The sequence below is a fragment of the Cyprinus carpio genome, chromosome A18 (genome assembly GCF_018340385.1).
Source record: "Cyprinus carpio isolate SPL01 chromosome A18, ASM1834038v1, whole genome shotgun sequence".
Taxonomy (NCBI): domain Eukaryota; kingdom Metazoa; phylum Chordata; class Actinopteri; order Cypriniformes; family Cyprinidae; genus Cyprinus; species Cyprinus carpio.
Window position 1 is genome coordinate 22974141 of NC_056589.1, and position 13923 is coordinate 22988063.

Here is a 13923-nt window from a genome sequence, read left to right on the forward strand (position 1 = left end):
ACGGTTGCTGTGTGACTGCTAAGGTGTTAAGTGTTTTTATTTAAATGACAATGACGTATTAAAACCGGATTTCTTTTTTTTCTTTGCATTTTTGAAAAGTTTCAGGTACATACGGCAACGTTGTCAAGCGATCCTTCACACGGATCTGCGAAATGACTAAAAATGCTGTATTGTGCATGCCAGGCCAGTAGCTGGCGATGTCACTTTAAGAAACACTATAAACCTGCAAACATGCCTATAAACTGAACACATAGCATGTATGTGCATGACATCACCGTTTTCACAAATTCACGTTTTAGATCGCGAGACGATAACAGTATAGTTTTCAAAAGTTTACATTTTTAGGTCCCCATAACGCCATTGCCATGTAAATGAATGGCCAAAACGCATACGTTTTCCTTTTTAGTTGAAAATGGTGTAGTTAAATTAATTTTAAATATTAATAAATTATTTTAAAATACAAATAAAGAATATAAAACTCAAAACATGCAAATCTTGGAGTACTTGGAGTGAATATTTTAGTTCAAAAGGGTTTGGCTGACAAAAAAAAAAAGCTTAAGAATCCCTGCTTTAAGATATTCTGGTAACTAGAAATGTATTGAGCTTCATTTATTTATTACCCATTTTATCATCGATCAGGCAAAAAAACACATCAGAGTTTTTCGCAACAAGTCAAATGATTTGACGTATCGTTCAAGTTTGTAGCACAACTGTGAGACGAGTTATGCGCTGAAGTTTACTACTTAAGGTTAGCGGTGTGTTTAAATCCCTAAAACCCTAAGTATAAGCAATAATAAGTCTTCGCAAACACCACTAAATATTGAGTATATTCTCTTCACAACTTTATTCTCCTATCTAGCAGTTTCTTTCACGCACACACGTTTAATATATTCTTTTTCACGGATTTCATTAAAACTGTATTACATAGAATCTTGCAGTGTTTTGAGACCGTAGAAACTCAGGCTGTAGGGAAGAGTGATCCCTTGAGATAAGGGGAAACAAACATGAAAAAGTAACGTGAGAGAGCTAGAATCATCCCCTAATAACGTACACTGATTTAGAGGCTCTTCTTCCCCCATCTGACCCTCCTCCTCATCACCATCCCGCCTCTCCAGCGCTTTGCAGCACAGATTACACTGTTTCAGAGAATCAATCAAGAACTCCTCTCTGTCTCTCTCATAAGACATCAAATCAGCAGATTCACCATCATCACTGCAAACCGCCACTATATTTATAGAGGAGAGTAAATTATCTAAGCAGATATATTGCAAATAGAGTGCTTATACAAGCCTATTATAACTATCACAGTGCTGCAGCATTTCTGAATTGTTTAAATGTAACCCGTCTGGCTGGCTTTCTCTTTATTAGTAGTCTTTGCTAAACCAAGTACCACTATAGCTACTGTTAGGGATTTCAATAAACCCCTAACCCTAAATATTAATTTGTTGAGCTAAATATAATGTTAGTTTTTACTGCCATTCCCTAGATTTACATCTTTGGTAGGTAAATTACATTAATTATATGGAAAATATATATTGAAAATATTTAATTTCTATTACATTAACACAATATTCACTTTTTCTACCTATGATTAAGAGTATTGATAGATGTATAAACCTGCAAAAATCAATTAATGACATTTTAACTTATTTAATTTTTGGTACGTTTTCACATCATTTTTCTCTGAATGTTTTTAAGGATCCCCAGCACTTTATAGTGAAAACCACTGCTCTACGTTATATCCTACCCATTATGCCCACTGAGATATACCCCACCCATAAAAAATTTGTTTCCGTCCTTGTAAATTTAATAAACGGTCCTGATAGTAAATGGTTTCTGAGAAATGTGCTGGGCCGGCTCTTGCAGACCTTCAAAACTAATGCGAAGAAACAAAGCCACCCACTAAAGAGCAGAGACTCCACACAGAGATGGAGGACAAAGACAAAATATTTCAAAAAAGCATTTTCTGAAACATAATGGCATTTATGAGCACCCACAGCAGAACTAATATGACAAAAGCAAAATTGCAGAGAATGTCACTTATTCCATAAATTATCTGTGCATAACATGAAATAAAGAAGCATTCTCAAAATAAGAATTTACTAAATGTTGGTTTCCAAGTGCAACAGGCATTTAAATCCTGACTCACGTGTCTGCTGAAGAATTCATCCACTTCCTCTTGGAGTTTTTTCTGGCACTCTGGATGGAGTGCTAACAGGTAGCAGGTGAACGCTAGTGTGTTGCTGCTTGTCTCATAGCCAGCCAACAGGAAGATGAAGGACTGACCGACAATCTCATCCTCCGTCATCATTCTCTTCTGCTGGGCGCGCTTGGTGGACTCGTTTCCAGGTCCATTTTCCTGTCCGTTGTCCATCCCCTGTTCGGTGCAAGCCTGTTCATCTGCGTCATTGACCACATCAAAGTGCTCCAAAGACAAACACTTGTTGCTGGCCCTGACGTCCAGCATCAGCTGCAGAAAGTCTCTCCTCCGCTGGAGACAAGCAGATCACGAACATGTTTATATACTGAGGAATGATTAAATAATTTCATTGTTCAGGGCCATACCTGTTCAGGAGGAAGATCATCTCTTTGTTTAATCATCTTCTGAATACATTGGATAAAAAAGCTGTTCATCTCATCTCTTGATTTATTGGGAAGGAGACCAGCAAGAGGCTTAAGCAGAAACGGAAAAGCCACTAGAGTAAAACCAGGAAAAACGACAGTCAGAAAATTGTACTTTTTCCTCTTACTTGTATAATAAATATGCTGATATTTCGATTAGCATAATGAAAAAGAGTTTCATATCATCTGTCAGAAGCACTTTCCAAGCTGTGATATCCATTGTACAATAATGAGACTAAAATGAATGCTGCCTGCACTGTGTTCTGGATGTGATGGTTGAACGTACTGAAGAATATCATGATTGGTTTGAAGAAGGTGAAAGCGAAGAACTTGGAGGCATGGTTCACAAAAGGATCATCCGGGTTGTTCTGAGAGTCCACCTGTGTACCAAACGCCACACTGGCAATTACATCCATCGTGAAGCAGCCGAAACACCTGCAAAACAAACATGTATTATATTATTAAAAGCTCTGAAATAATCAAAGAAACCGATATGCACACGTGTTGAAAGAAACTTGTACTTGTGAATGTTAACGCTGTTACCCGACTCAGCGTGGCTCTTCAGGTTTCTCACTAACGTCTCTGTGGCCATGTTGATGAGGGGAACCATCTGCAAAGTGAGTATTGTGCCCACACAGATATCAGAATCAGTTAACACCACAAACCAGTGCAAAAGAGTTTGATTATGGCAAACTGCTATCGAGCCGATAACAAGGAATAAATGCAGTCTAATGTGTCCTTCTAAAGAACCAAAAACATCCAAAACAAATAATGCAAATGGTTTGTGCATATAAAAATGTAGGCTGTGTTGATGGTATAATTCTTTTTCCCACATCCGTCCTGAAAAGCACAAGGGAAACAGCCACAAGGCAAGTCCATTAATGGCTTTTGATCCCAGAGAGCATTGGCCAATAGGGAAAAAGGCTCAATTTTATGATCTCAAGAAACGACTGATTAATTAATTGATATATTTATTAAAAAAAAAAAAAAAAAACACAAAACAGTTTAAAAAACCAAGAACTATTTGGTTTCCATAGAGTAAATACTGCTAGTACAATGATCTTTTGTGGAAAGTACTATGGTATTCCTATCAAGATTTTAGGAAATGACTCAGTGATGTTTCTAGTCAGTTGTGAGTAACTTAATGAGAATTTGTTAAATGTTGAATGATTCACTAATGAATCATTTTGACTAATTTTTGAATTGGTTCAATCAACTGATATAAAAGAATGATTCACCCACGAATGTTTATTTATTATTAAATGTTTATTATGAAAGGAACCGCACTTTCTATTAATCAAAGAATAAACAGAACAAAACGCATCACTATTTCAACAAAAACTTCAAGCTGCACAACTGTTTTCAACATTGCTAATAATAATGAGTGTTTCTTGAGCAGCAAATCGGCAAATTAGCATGATTTCTGAAGGACCATGTGACACTGAAGACTGGAGTAATGAGAATAAAAAAATCAGCTTTGCCATCACAGGAATAAGTTACATTTTAAAATGGACTAAAACAGAAAACCGTTATTTTAAATTGTAGTAATATTTCGCAGTATTACCGTTTTTACTGTATTTGATTAAATAAATGCAGCCTTGGTGAGCATAAAACACTTCCTTCAAAACCAACCCCCTAAATTTCTCAACTGTAATGTACAGTAGTTACTGTACATGCAATGTTATCTAAGATTTCTAAGTTTTTGGAACAGTCTTCACTTGAATACCACACGCATGATCCCTTCAAATGCTGTCTATGTAGTCAGGTCACTACAAGTCTAGAAACAGATTTTAAATTATTTCAATTGTTTAAATTGTTTTGATTTACCCATTCACATCAGCATTTTGTATGCATCTTAGACTAAAATGTATTCAGTTTCTTGAAGTCCCACAAATGACTAAATTGTGTCTTTATAGTCTAAGCAAATGCTTTGTTATTCAACACATTTTATATTCACCAGTGGTCAAGTTATCTCAGGTTTCCTGGAACAAATTACATCTCCGTGAGGCCATACTTGGTGGTAAATGAGATGAATATGTGTGTGCGTCCCATGTGTGTTTGTTGATGCATATTGACTCCATGCAGGCAGGCAGATGAAGACGACTGGAAGGGCTGATGGAGAACGACAGGAGCGGTGTCTGTCTCTTTCTACCGCCGCACCACAGCTAATGAAAATCAATACAGGCAGCAAGTGCATGCCTACACTGTTGCACACACAAACTCATAACTTGGAGCTCAGTTATACATTAAACATTCAGGCAAGCTGAATTTTGATCCCGACTTTATTTTACATAAAATCCTCCGCCAAATACAGCTAATACTTAGCAGTGGAACTCGATATTGTTGGTTTTTAAAAAGCGAGCATGATGGCTTTGTTTAATGTAATTAAGATAATGGACATGCTTTAAGACACAGCTCAGAGACTTGGATTAGAGACTGTAAAGACGTTTATGAGCTCATTAGAAGTTTGTGTCTTTGCCACTGTGCAGTATTTCTCTTCCACAATGTGTTCAGAGATGATGGATGGAGAGTGATGTGTCCTGAATGATGTCACACCATGCCGAATATAGCTTGGGTGAATGACACTCCACTGTTACGGGTATCTGTGTGTGTGAGAGCAAGTGAGACATGGAGAACAATCACGGTTTCTTCTCTCACTGCAGTACACACCTCTGACATTTCTGACGGACATGTTTACCATTTCAGCCAGAGAAGGGAAATGACATCATTAATGGATACTGGTTCATAGGTAGACACATGCAGTTGGGGCCAAATATATCAGCACTTTAGCTGCAAACCATGCAATGTGTGTGCAACATTCTATAATGCAAGACAGTTTTAAAAGTTTTATTTGTAGACAGAACAAATAAAATATTTAATAATTAGCAAATGTAATAATTGGGTAGTAACTAGTTAAATTACTAGTAAATTATGTAATTTAATTACAAAATAAATGTAACTGTAATCAGTTGCAGTTACTGAGAAAAAATTGTAATTAAATTTAATTTCTTATGATAATGTTAACAATTACAAAGGGGGTTACATCTGAATATTTTCTCACACATACAGAGTTGATTGATTTCTTTGCCAAATTGCATTGAATGCTTTAAAATATGAGACACCAATGTTTCAGGAGTTTAGTACACAGAATAGGACGCATGCTTATTTGATCACTGTTTTATTTACCATTTGGGTTTATGTATATGCTTGATGTTTTAGGATTAACTGTTTTTCCCCCAAGGCATTGTTAGATGCCAGTGTTTCCTGTCATGGCTATGCAAAGATTTGAAAAAAAAAAAAAAAAAAAAATATTTAGGATTAACTGTTTTTCCCCCAAAGCATTGTTATGAAAGTAAAAAAAACTGCAAAAAAGTTTCATAGCTATTAAACTATTAAATGATTATGATCTTAATTGAAGTGAAAAAGGAAAGCGAAAGTCTGACAGTAATCAGAGTACTACTGTAAGGTTAACCTTAACTGCCTGCTTTAAATGTTTGAAAATGAAATTTAGAAAAATAATCAAGAAGTAATCAGTTACATTAATAAAGTAATTGAAATAGTTACACTACTTATTACATTTTAAATAGAGTTATCTATAACCTATTACATTTCCAAAGTAACCTTCCCAACACTGATAATAATTATGATGCCTCATGCAGTTTTTGGTCACTAATTTATTACAATACTTCTGATGACTTTAGTATTAGACTATTCTAAAGTGTGTAAAAGAGTCAAATAAGAAAATAAGTGTGTCCAAATTTTTGACATGCAGACAAACAGTTTAGTCCAATTCACAAACAAATGACTGTTCTGAGCCAGTTCTTCTAACCAGGTCAGGACTTTTTTTTTATTATTATTATTTTTTGGACTGAAATAGTTTGAGTCCTAAATTAATTCACTGAATGAACTTCTTTCACGCAACTGTGGAAAAAATATAATAAAAATAATATACAAAAATATAGTAATACAAATATATTTTAAAGTTATGATTATAAATAAAATTATGGTCATACATTTATTTATTTGTTTGAAAGAAATTAATACTTTTATTCAGCCAGGATGCATGAAATGATTTCTGAAGGACAATTAAAATTTCAGCTTTGCCATCACAGGAATAAATTTGAAATGCATTAAAATAGAAAAGTTAATTTAAATTGTAATAATATTTTACAATATGACTTTTTTATTTTAATGCCTATGCAAGTTTAATTCTGAAAGAAAAACTTCATTTTGCATTCCATTACAGAAAAAAAAAGACAGTATTTTTGGCAAGAACTATACACACATCCCAAAAGGTTATTTTTTTATTATTATTTTTTTTTATAAGGAGATGAAATCATCTGCGATTCTTGGCAAGGCTAATAGAAGACACAAACTCATAGGGTCAGTTTCCAAAACACAGCTCACACCCCAGACTACAAGATGTTTTCAGAGGAGAAATCAACATTGACAACATAATTTAAACCAGGATTTATTTAATCTGTGATTTATTAATCCCATTCAGTCATTCTGCTAGTAAATGAATAAGGAGTCACATGAGACGCAGAGAACGATGGAGAATCGATCCTGTTCTGTGATGTAAGATGTGATGACTGGCACTCCAAAACATGTTAGCAAGAAGACAAACCGCAATTAACTGCTGTCATCCAAGACCTCCCCATCACAACTATCGCATCTTTCCAGCACAGCCAATCATACATTTTCAGCAGACAGCTTCATGTCTTTTTCTTTACCTCAATGATGTCATGTCAATTAAATTGAGTTTTTTTTCTCCTCTCTAAAGAGTGATGTGCTAATCTCATTTTTTCGGGTTTGTGACCTCATCTTTCACTCATCTGTCTGTTCCTCTTGACTACCGCACCTCTTTCCTTTGTTCACTTTCTTCTGTCTTTCTCTGTTTTATTTAATCAGAAAAGAGTGCATGTAAAGTGCACTTAGTGCAGGGCTGTTGTGGAGGAGACATACTGTACTACTTTGTTCTCTCACAAGTGACGTGAAAGAAAAAAAAGCCTACTGTCAAACTCTCTTAGCTCTCGGTTCCTATCTCTCACTACTGGGGACTAATAGTCTAGTATCATCAAGCTGTTCCACCGAAATGCTCAAAAAGGTAATGACAACACATTGTGCAAATAGGCTCCAACAAAATAACACAGCTTGATATGACCTCTATTAACAAAAAATTTCCAGTGACACGCAGCAGGATAAGAGACAAAGGAGACACATAGGCTTGTTAAGACTCTCAGATGAGGATCGAAAAGGACATTTTTCCTCTAGGGTTCACTGTCTTATTGGGAACAAGGTGTTCTTTGTACAATGTGAGGATTTTTTTCCAACATGTTCTTGTATCTACATCCTATCAACCAATCAGATTTCAAAAATAGGCAAAGAGTTGAATAACATTCAACTATCATCCAGTTAGGATTCAGGAACATGTTGATACTACACTCTTAAAAGAACATCCATGAAATCTTTCCATTACACAAGAAGGTTTCCAGAAAAAGCTTCTTTAGATTATTAAAATAACAGTTGTCTCAAGAACTGTTCACAGAAAGGCTCTTTGGGAAACTAAAAAAGGTTCTTCTATGGCATCTACTCCTCTTAAACATAACGTTTTCATAGCGATTCCACTAAAGAACCCTTCTCCAAAGAACCTTTTAGTACAAAAACCACTAAAAAGAAACTTTTGTGCAACTAAAAAGTTCCCCAGATGTGAAAGGTTCTTCATAGAACCTTTGATGCCAACAAAAAAAATTTTTATTTTTATGTGTGCTTGAGCTTGTCCCACTCCCAGTGCCGTGTAAACTTCAAACTATCCATGAATATTCATGTGTACGTGTGCTTTTGTGAACTGATTTCCATTGTTTTTGGGAATTCATACTTATCTGCAAACCTTATGACCAGGGTTTTATTCTTATGCAACTTTTAAAAACTATTTTAATGGCTGTTATGGAAATATGAGGCCCTCTACGGGTCCAAGATTTTGTTCCAGCCTGTTCCAATAGAGCTATACTTGATTTATCAACTCAAGGCCATAAAATGTGATTACATAACAAGAACAATTGCTTCTTAGAACAGCTTTAATGTTTGTGTAGCACACATTTAGGAAAGACAGCATAGCTCACCTCTTTCATCTTGGCAGCACTGAAGGTCGGTGTGAGGATGCTGCGCACTCGTTTCCACTGTTCGCCCTTCAGCATGATCAGACTGTCGCTCATGGGTTTAGTAATGCCTCTGACAGTCTGCAGTGAGAACACAGCTGGGGTTTGTACACTCCGAAAATGACATGTTTATAAGGACAAGATTAGGACTAAATCTAAAGCATTCTACCGGGTTGTCATTTGCCTAGTATTGTGTAGTAGGCTATAACTATGATATCCGTAGCATTTTTAGGCACAAAACATCCGCTACACAACTTTGCAAACATCTCTAGGCTATGTAAGCACTTACAGTATACTTATGCAACCTTGATTTTACACGTCCTATAAAATGTGCAAGATGCAATTTGTTATTCAAAACAAGTATACTGCATTCTCAGCATTGACACAAGAGGAGCTATAGCAGGCCATAGCATTAGTCTATGATATCAGTAGCAGTGATGATTGTTTGGCCCAAAACATACGCTACACAACTATGTGCAAACATTTTAAGCCGTTAGCACTTATACTTATGCAACCTTGATATCACACATCGTTGAGTTTTTAAACCGTGTCGTAATGCAATTTATAAGGCAACACAAGTATATTGCATTCTCAGCATTGCCACAAGAGGTGCTATAAGAGACATTAGACTTTAGGTAAGGTCACATGTACCATTGTTTGGCAAATTTTCACAGGCAAAATCAAATAAATTTAATTGGAATCCATGCAATAGTGAATTTAGTGTGATTGGGAAAGTTTAACTTTTCCCAGATTTCAGTTTGGTCACATAGATTCGCCATGTTGACCAAAAAAACTTCTTGTTTTGAAAGCGACTTCTGTGTGTACTGTGCTTGATACATTACTATTTGAAACAGACAATGGAACTTTTTTGCCCACAAAAATTCTCATACATTTTATTAATGTGCTCACAGCTTCCTGCGGTTTTCTATCAGTTTTCTCATTCAGACCAACTACTATTCGTAGTTTGAAGTAGTTAATAGCAAAGAAAGCAAGTATATTCAAGTTTGATATCAGATATTGCTTTTCAAAATGAGTCAAAAAACAATTCATAATGCAACATGTACGCATAGTTATTTATCATTTTGAGTTATTAACTGTGGACACGTAAAGCTACACTTAAGAGTTTAATGGCACAGATTTTTAAAGATAAATTGAGTACAGAGGTTTGTTTCTGCTATGGTAATGCAAAAATATACATTGGGACCCGTCTGCAATACCTTAGCAAAGCATTCGCATCTGCACCTCCATACTTGCGTTTCAGGCTTAATAGATTAACCACAGTAAAGTGTAAAGATCTTTTCAGACTCCAAACTGTCGGAAAGTGTTTATAAAAGGCTCTACATGGATTCGTCTTTGTAAATCTACATAAATAATAGTCCTGGATTCATTACTGTTGTACACCGAGTTGGCTAAGCATAGGTTGTTAGCCTAAAAGTTAGTGCAGAAACCAAGGCCAGGTGGCAGAGCTTTGTGCTGGACCGACTTTGATCTTGTGTGTAGATATTTGTGCTAGGGGCTGCTTACACACATTATTTGTTTTTGTTTTTTTAGTGCCATGGCAATCTCCTTTTATGAGTTTTCTCCCACTGTTGGTTGTAGATGTGCTTTAAGTTATACATTTAAAAGTACACATCCATGCACACAAACAGGTCAAGAGGTAGCTGATAAGCCCTAGTGGTGCACATGGCCTCAGTATTGATCTGGCCTTGCCATAATCGTTTACCCAGCAGGCTCTGCTCCAGCAGCAAGGCCATCTCACCTTTGACTCTGCTTTGATACATAAGTCATGTGATCATTAGTTTTTGACCTCTCTGGACTGACTGAGTTCAAAGCTCTGGAGCCTTTTGCCAATACTTTATCATTCACATGATATGCACTCTCAGCATTGATTTAGACACACAAATACATACCTACATACAGTAAATCCTATCGACTGCAGGAAAAAGTGCAAGTAATACATCAAACCCACCCTGTCATTGATTTAGCTGATTTTATGATTTATGGGAGATGCTATGTGTATGTCTGCAATCATAAATTATGATGCTGTTGACAAACATTTGCTGAGTTATGTGACAACATCAATCAGGAATTTACGGCCTTTAAGTGGAACCGAAAATATCGTAATAACGAGTTTTGAGCACATGAATGATAAGGTGAAGTCGTATTTACAAGTGGGAAACACTGACTTCTAGATTATGCATGAATTTTTTTTTTTTTTTTTTTTTTTAGATACCATGTTTATAAGTGATAGAAGTCAACATTACAGTCCAAAGCCTGCTATAATGTGGCACATTTCTTTTGCTTTATGAATTGCTTATTTCAAACTTTATGGTGTAAATCAAGATTGCAATGCTAGAAGTGAATGCAAATTCATGTACTTGTGTACATCACATACACACACCCAGTATACATTCTGAATGAGTATTTGTCTTATTAACCAGTTTAATAAATATCCTTAAAATTTACTTAAGCAACACTGCATAAAGTTGCCGTTGGTATATTTTTTCAGACAATGTATCTTGAATTTGTGTATTTGTTTTACTGCACCTGCAATTTTTTTCACTTGATTTTACACAATGAAAAAAAATAAATAAAGTATTTAATAATATTTTGAATTGGATTTTATTTTTATGTTTCCATGTTGTTTAAGTTTCCATGTTTTGTGCTTAAGTAATTTTACTGCTTTAACTCAAAAAAGTTTTTGTTTTATTTAAAAAAGTTTTTTCATCTAATATTTATATTTTATTTTTACTTTATTTTAATTAAAAGGATTTAAGGTTTAGTTTTATAACAACACTGACTTATATTAAAAAAAACAATTGCTGAAAACAAGTCTTACTATCTTACTATCATGCAATCTGGCTTCTCCTTTTTAAGGAGTTTTATATATTTTACTGAAAAGCAAGTAAAAAACAACTAATCAAAAACTCATTAAGAAGAAATAGAGTATGCTTAATAATACAGTACAACTTCAGATGAATTGCTGAGTGTGTGTATTTGATTTTAGACTGTAAATGTAATGTCACTCACCATTCTGTTGGGAAACTTATTGAATTCCTTCACCATCACCTGTCTGAGCATATCTGGGTCTGCTATGATCACTATAGGCCGCCGGCCTATATAATAACTGAAACACACACACACACACACAGAGCAAACAAACAAGATGAAATGAATAAATAACATGGCACCAGTCAAATTTCAGGGAAATAGGAAGAGACAAAAGAACAAAGGACAATTTCACACACGGATAAAGCAGCACATCTGTGGCTACAGACCCCGCAGACACCGTCTTCCCTTCATATGTCTGACACATCATACGTGTGTGTGTGTGTCTGTGTGTGTGTGTGTGTCAAGGTCAGCTCAGTAAAGAGAAATTTGATGAGGCTGCTGGGTAGCTCCTTTTTTGTAGTCACGCATGGCAGCTTTCACTGCTGAGATGTGGCGAGGTTATACCATCAAACGCTGTGAAATGGAAGATTGTGAACACGTATGTATGTGCCCTTGCATGCGCCAGCATGAGACACCACCTTCCTCTCAAATGCAACTTCCTGTCATTTTCTCTTTTTTTTTCCTCCTGAGAATCAGTTTCACAGGAAATAGCAGAAACAAGCAGATAATTAAACACCTTTATTTGATATAATTGAATATGAAGCTTTTAGGCAAATATCTGAAGCCATTGATCTAGTTCACACAAGGTCTTGGAAGCTCCTTTTTTTTTTTCAGCAGAAGGCTACGCTTAGGTTCATTACCGTGTCCAGTGGCTGTAAAGCACATTTAAGCCCGGCTGGGACTCAGCTGGAGGCAAACGCAGCAGATACAGATCACTCTCATCATTTACTGTACTCTCCTTTCATGTGCCGGTGTCAGTTTGGTAGGCCTACTGTAAAACTCAGAGCAGAGCACACAGGCTCTTCATATCATCTTGTGCTAATGAAGCTGACATTGGCAGTCCACATGGCTCTAGGAGCAGGACGAGTTTAATTAAGCTTGCAGCTAAGTGACCTATAAAACACTGATCTCATTAGTATGTTTTGGTTTATCTATGCATCTGCGCCGGCGGTCTGTTCGCAAACCGAAAAGCTGTGTGATAAAATCTCTCACGTGCAATACAGACTGATATATCAATCACACTCCAAAAGACAATTTTTAATGTTGTTTTCCTGTAAAAAAATAAAAAAATCTTAAGATTTGGTAACACTTTAATGTAAAACATTAAATGTTCACTCTAATAGTTTAATGTTCAGTGACAGTAGTTAACAATAAGTATCATGAACCAACAATGAACAATACTAAGCCCATTTCTGCCACATAGTAAAAAATATGATTCTGTAAGTTATAATGAGAAACTTTCTCATAATAATGACTTGGATGATTAAGTCATTATAACGAGAAAGTTTCTCATTATGAGATGCATAGTCATTATTATGTCAAATTTCCTTATTATTGAGATTTTATATTAGCAAAAAATTAGACTTAACTAACTCATGATAATGTTTAGCATTATTCTAATACAGTAAGTCAGTACTATGAGAACGCTTGTCAATATTATGAGATACTATATTAATACTCATAAGAAAGTATGTTGTAATAATGAGAAATTTTCTCATGATAATATTATGGTAGTGCTATTATCAGTGCTTTCCTAGGTAAGTACACTGTAAGTACAAATGCACATACTGTAAAATAATGTGCAACCAATACTGGTAACTAAGTCATTATTATGAGAATATTATTTAATATATATTATATATTTATTTTTTATAATATCTATTAAAAATCTCACTGTTATGACTTGACTTGACTTACTTATGATAAAGCTTATCGTCATTATGATACAGTTTGTCATTATGAGAAACAATACTAATAATATGAGAAAGGTAATACTACTATTATTAGCATATCATTATTACAAGATACTATACCACTACTAATATCATTTTGAGAAAGATTCTACAAATACTAATATTATAATGATAAAGTTTTTCATTGTTGTGAGATAATTTCATTAAGTCATTATGAGAAAGTTGAAATATTTGGAAAACTCTCATTATGACATAAGTTTTAACACCATACCATATTTTTATGAGAAATATATTAAAAATCATTAATATAATGATACTAAGTCTTTTTTATGTATTTA

At 35.0% G+C, this 13923-nt stretch overlaps 1 protein-coding gene across 1 annotated transcript in view; it reads right to left on the reverse strand.

The window, feature by feature from the left end:
• tbxas1 (thromboxane A synthase 1 (platelet)) overlaps positions 1-13923 on the reverse strand; it is a 58111-nt gene that overhangs the window by 17216 nt on the left and 26972 nt on the right. Inside the window, exons 5-10 of the mRNA XM_042775500.1 lie at positions 11811-11907; positions 8745-8861; positions 3144-3232; positions 2909-3057; positions 2566-2696; positions 2150-2491 (exon numbers count right to left, since the gene is read on the reverse strand). Coding sequence (XP_042631434.1) covers positions 2150-2491; positions 2566-2696; positions 2909-3057; positions 3144-3232; positions 8745-8861; positions 11811-11907 — 925 coding nt within the window. The remainder of the gene's footprint in view (positions 1-2149; positions 2492-2565; positions 2697-2908; positions 3058-3143; positions 3233-8744; positions 8862-11810; positions 11908-13923) is intronic.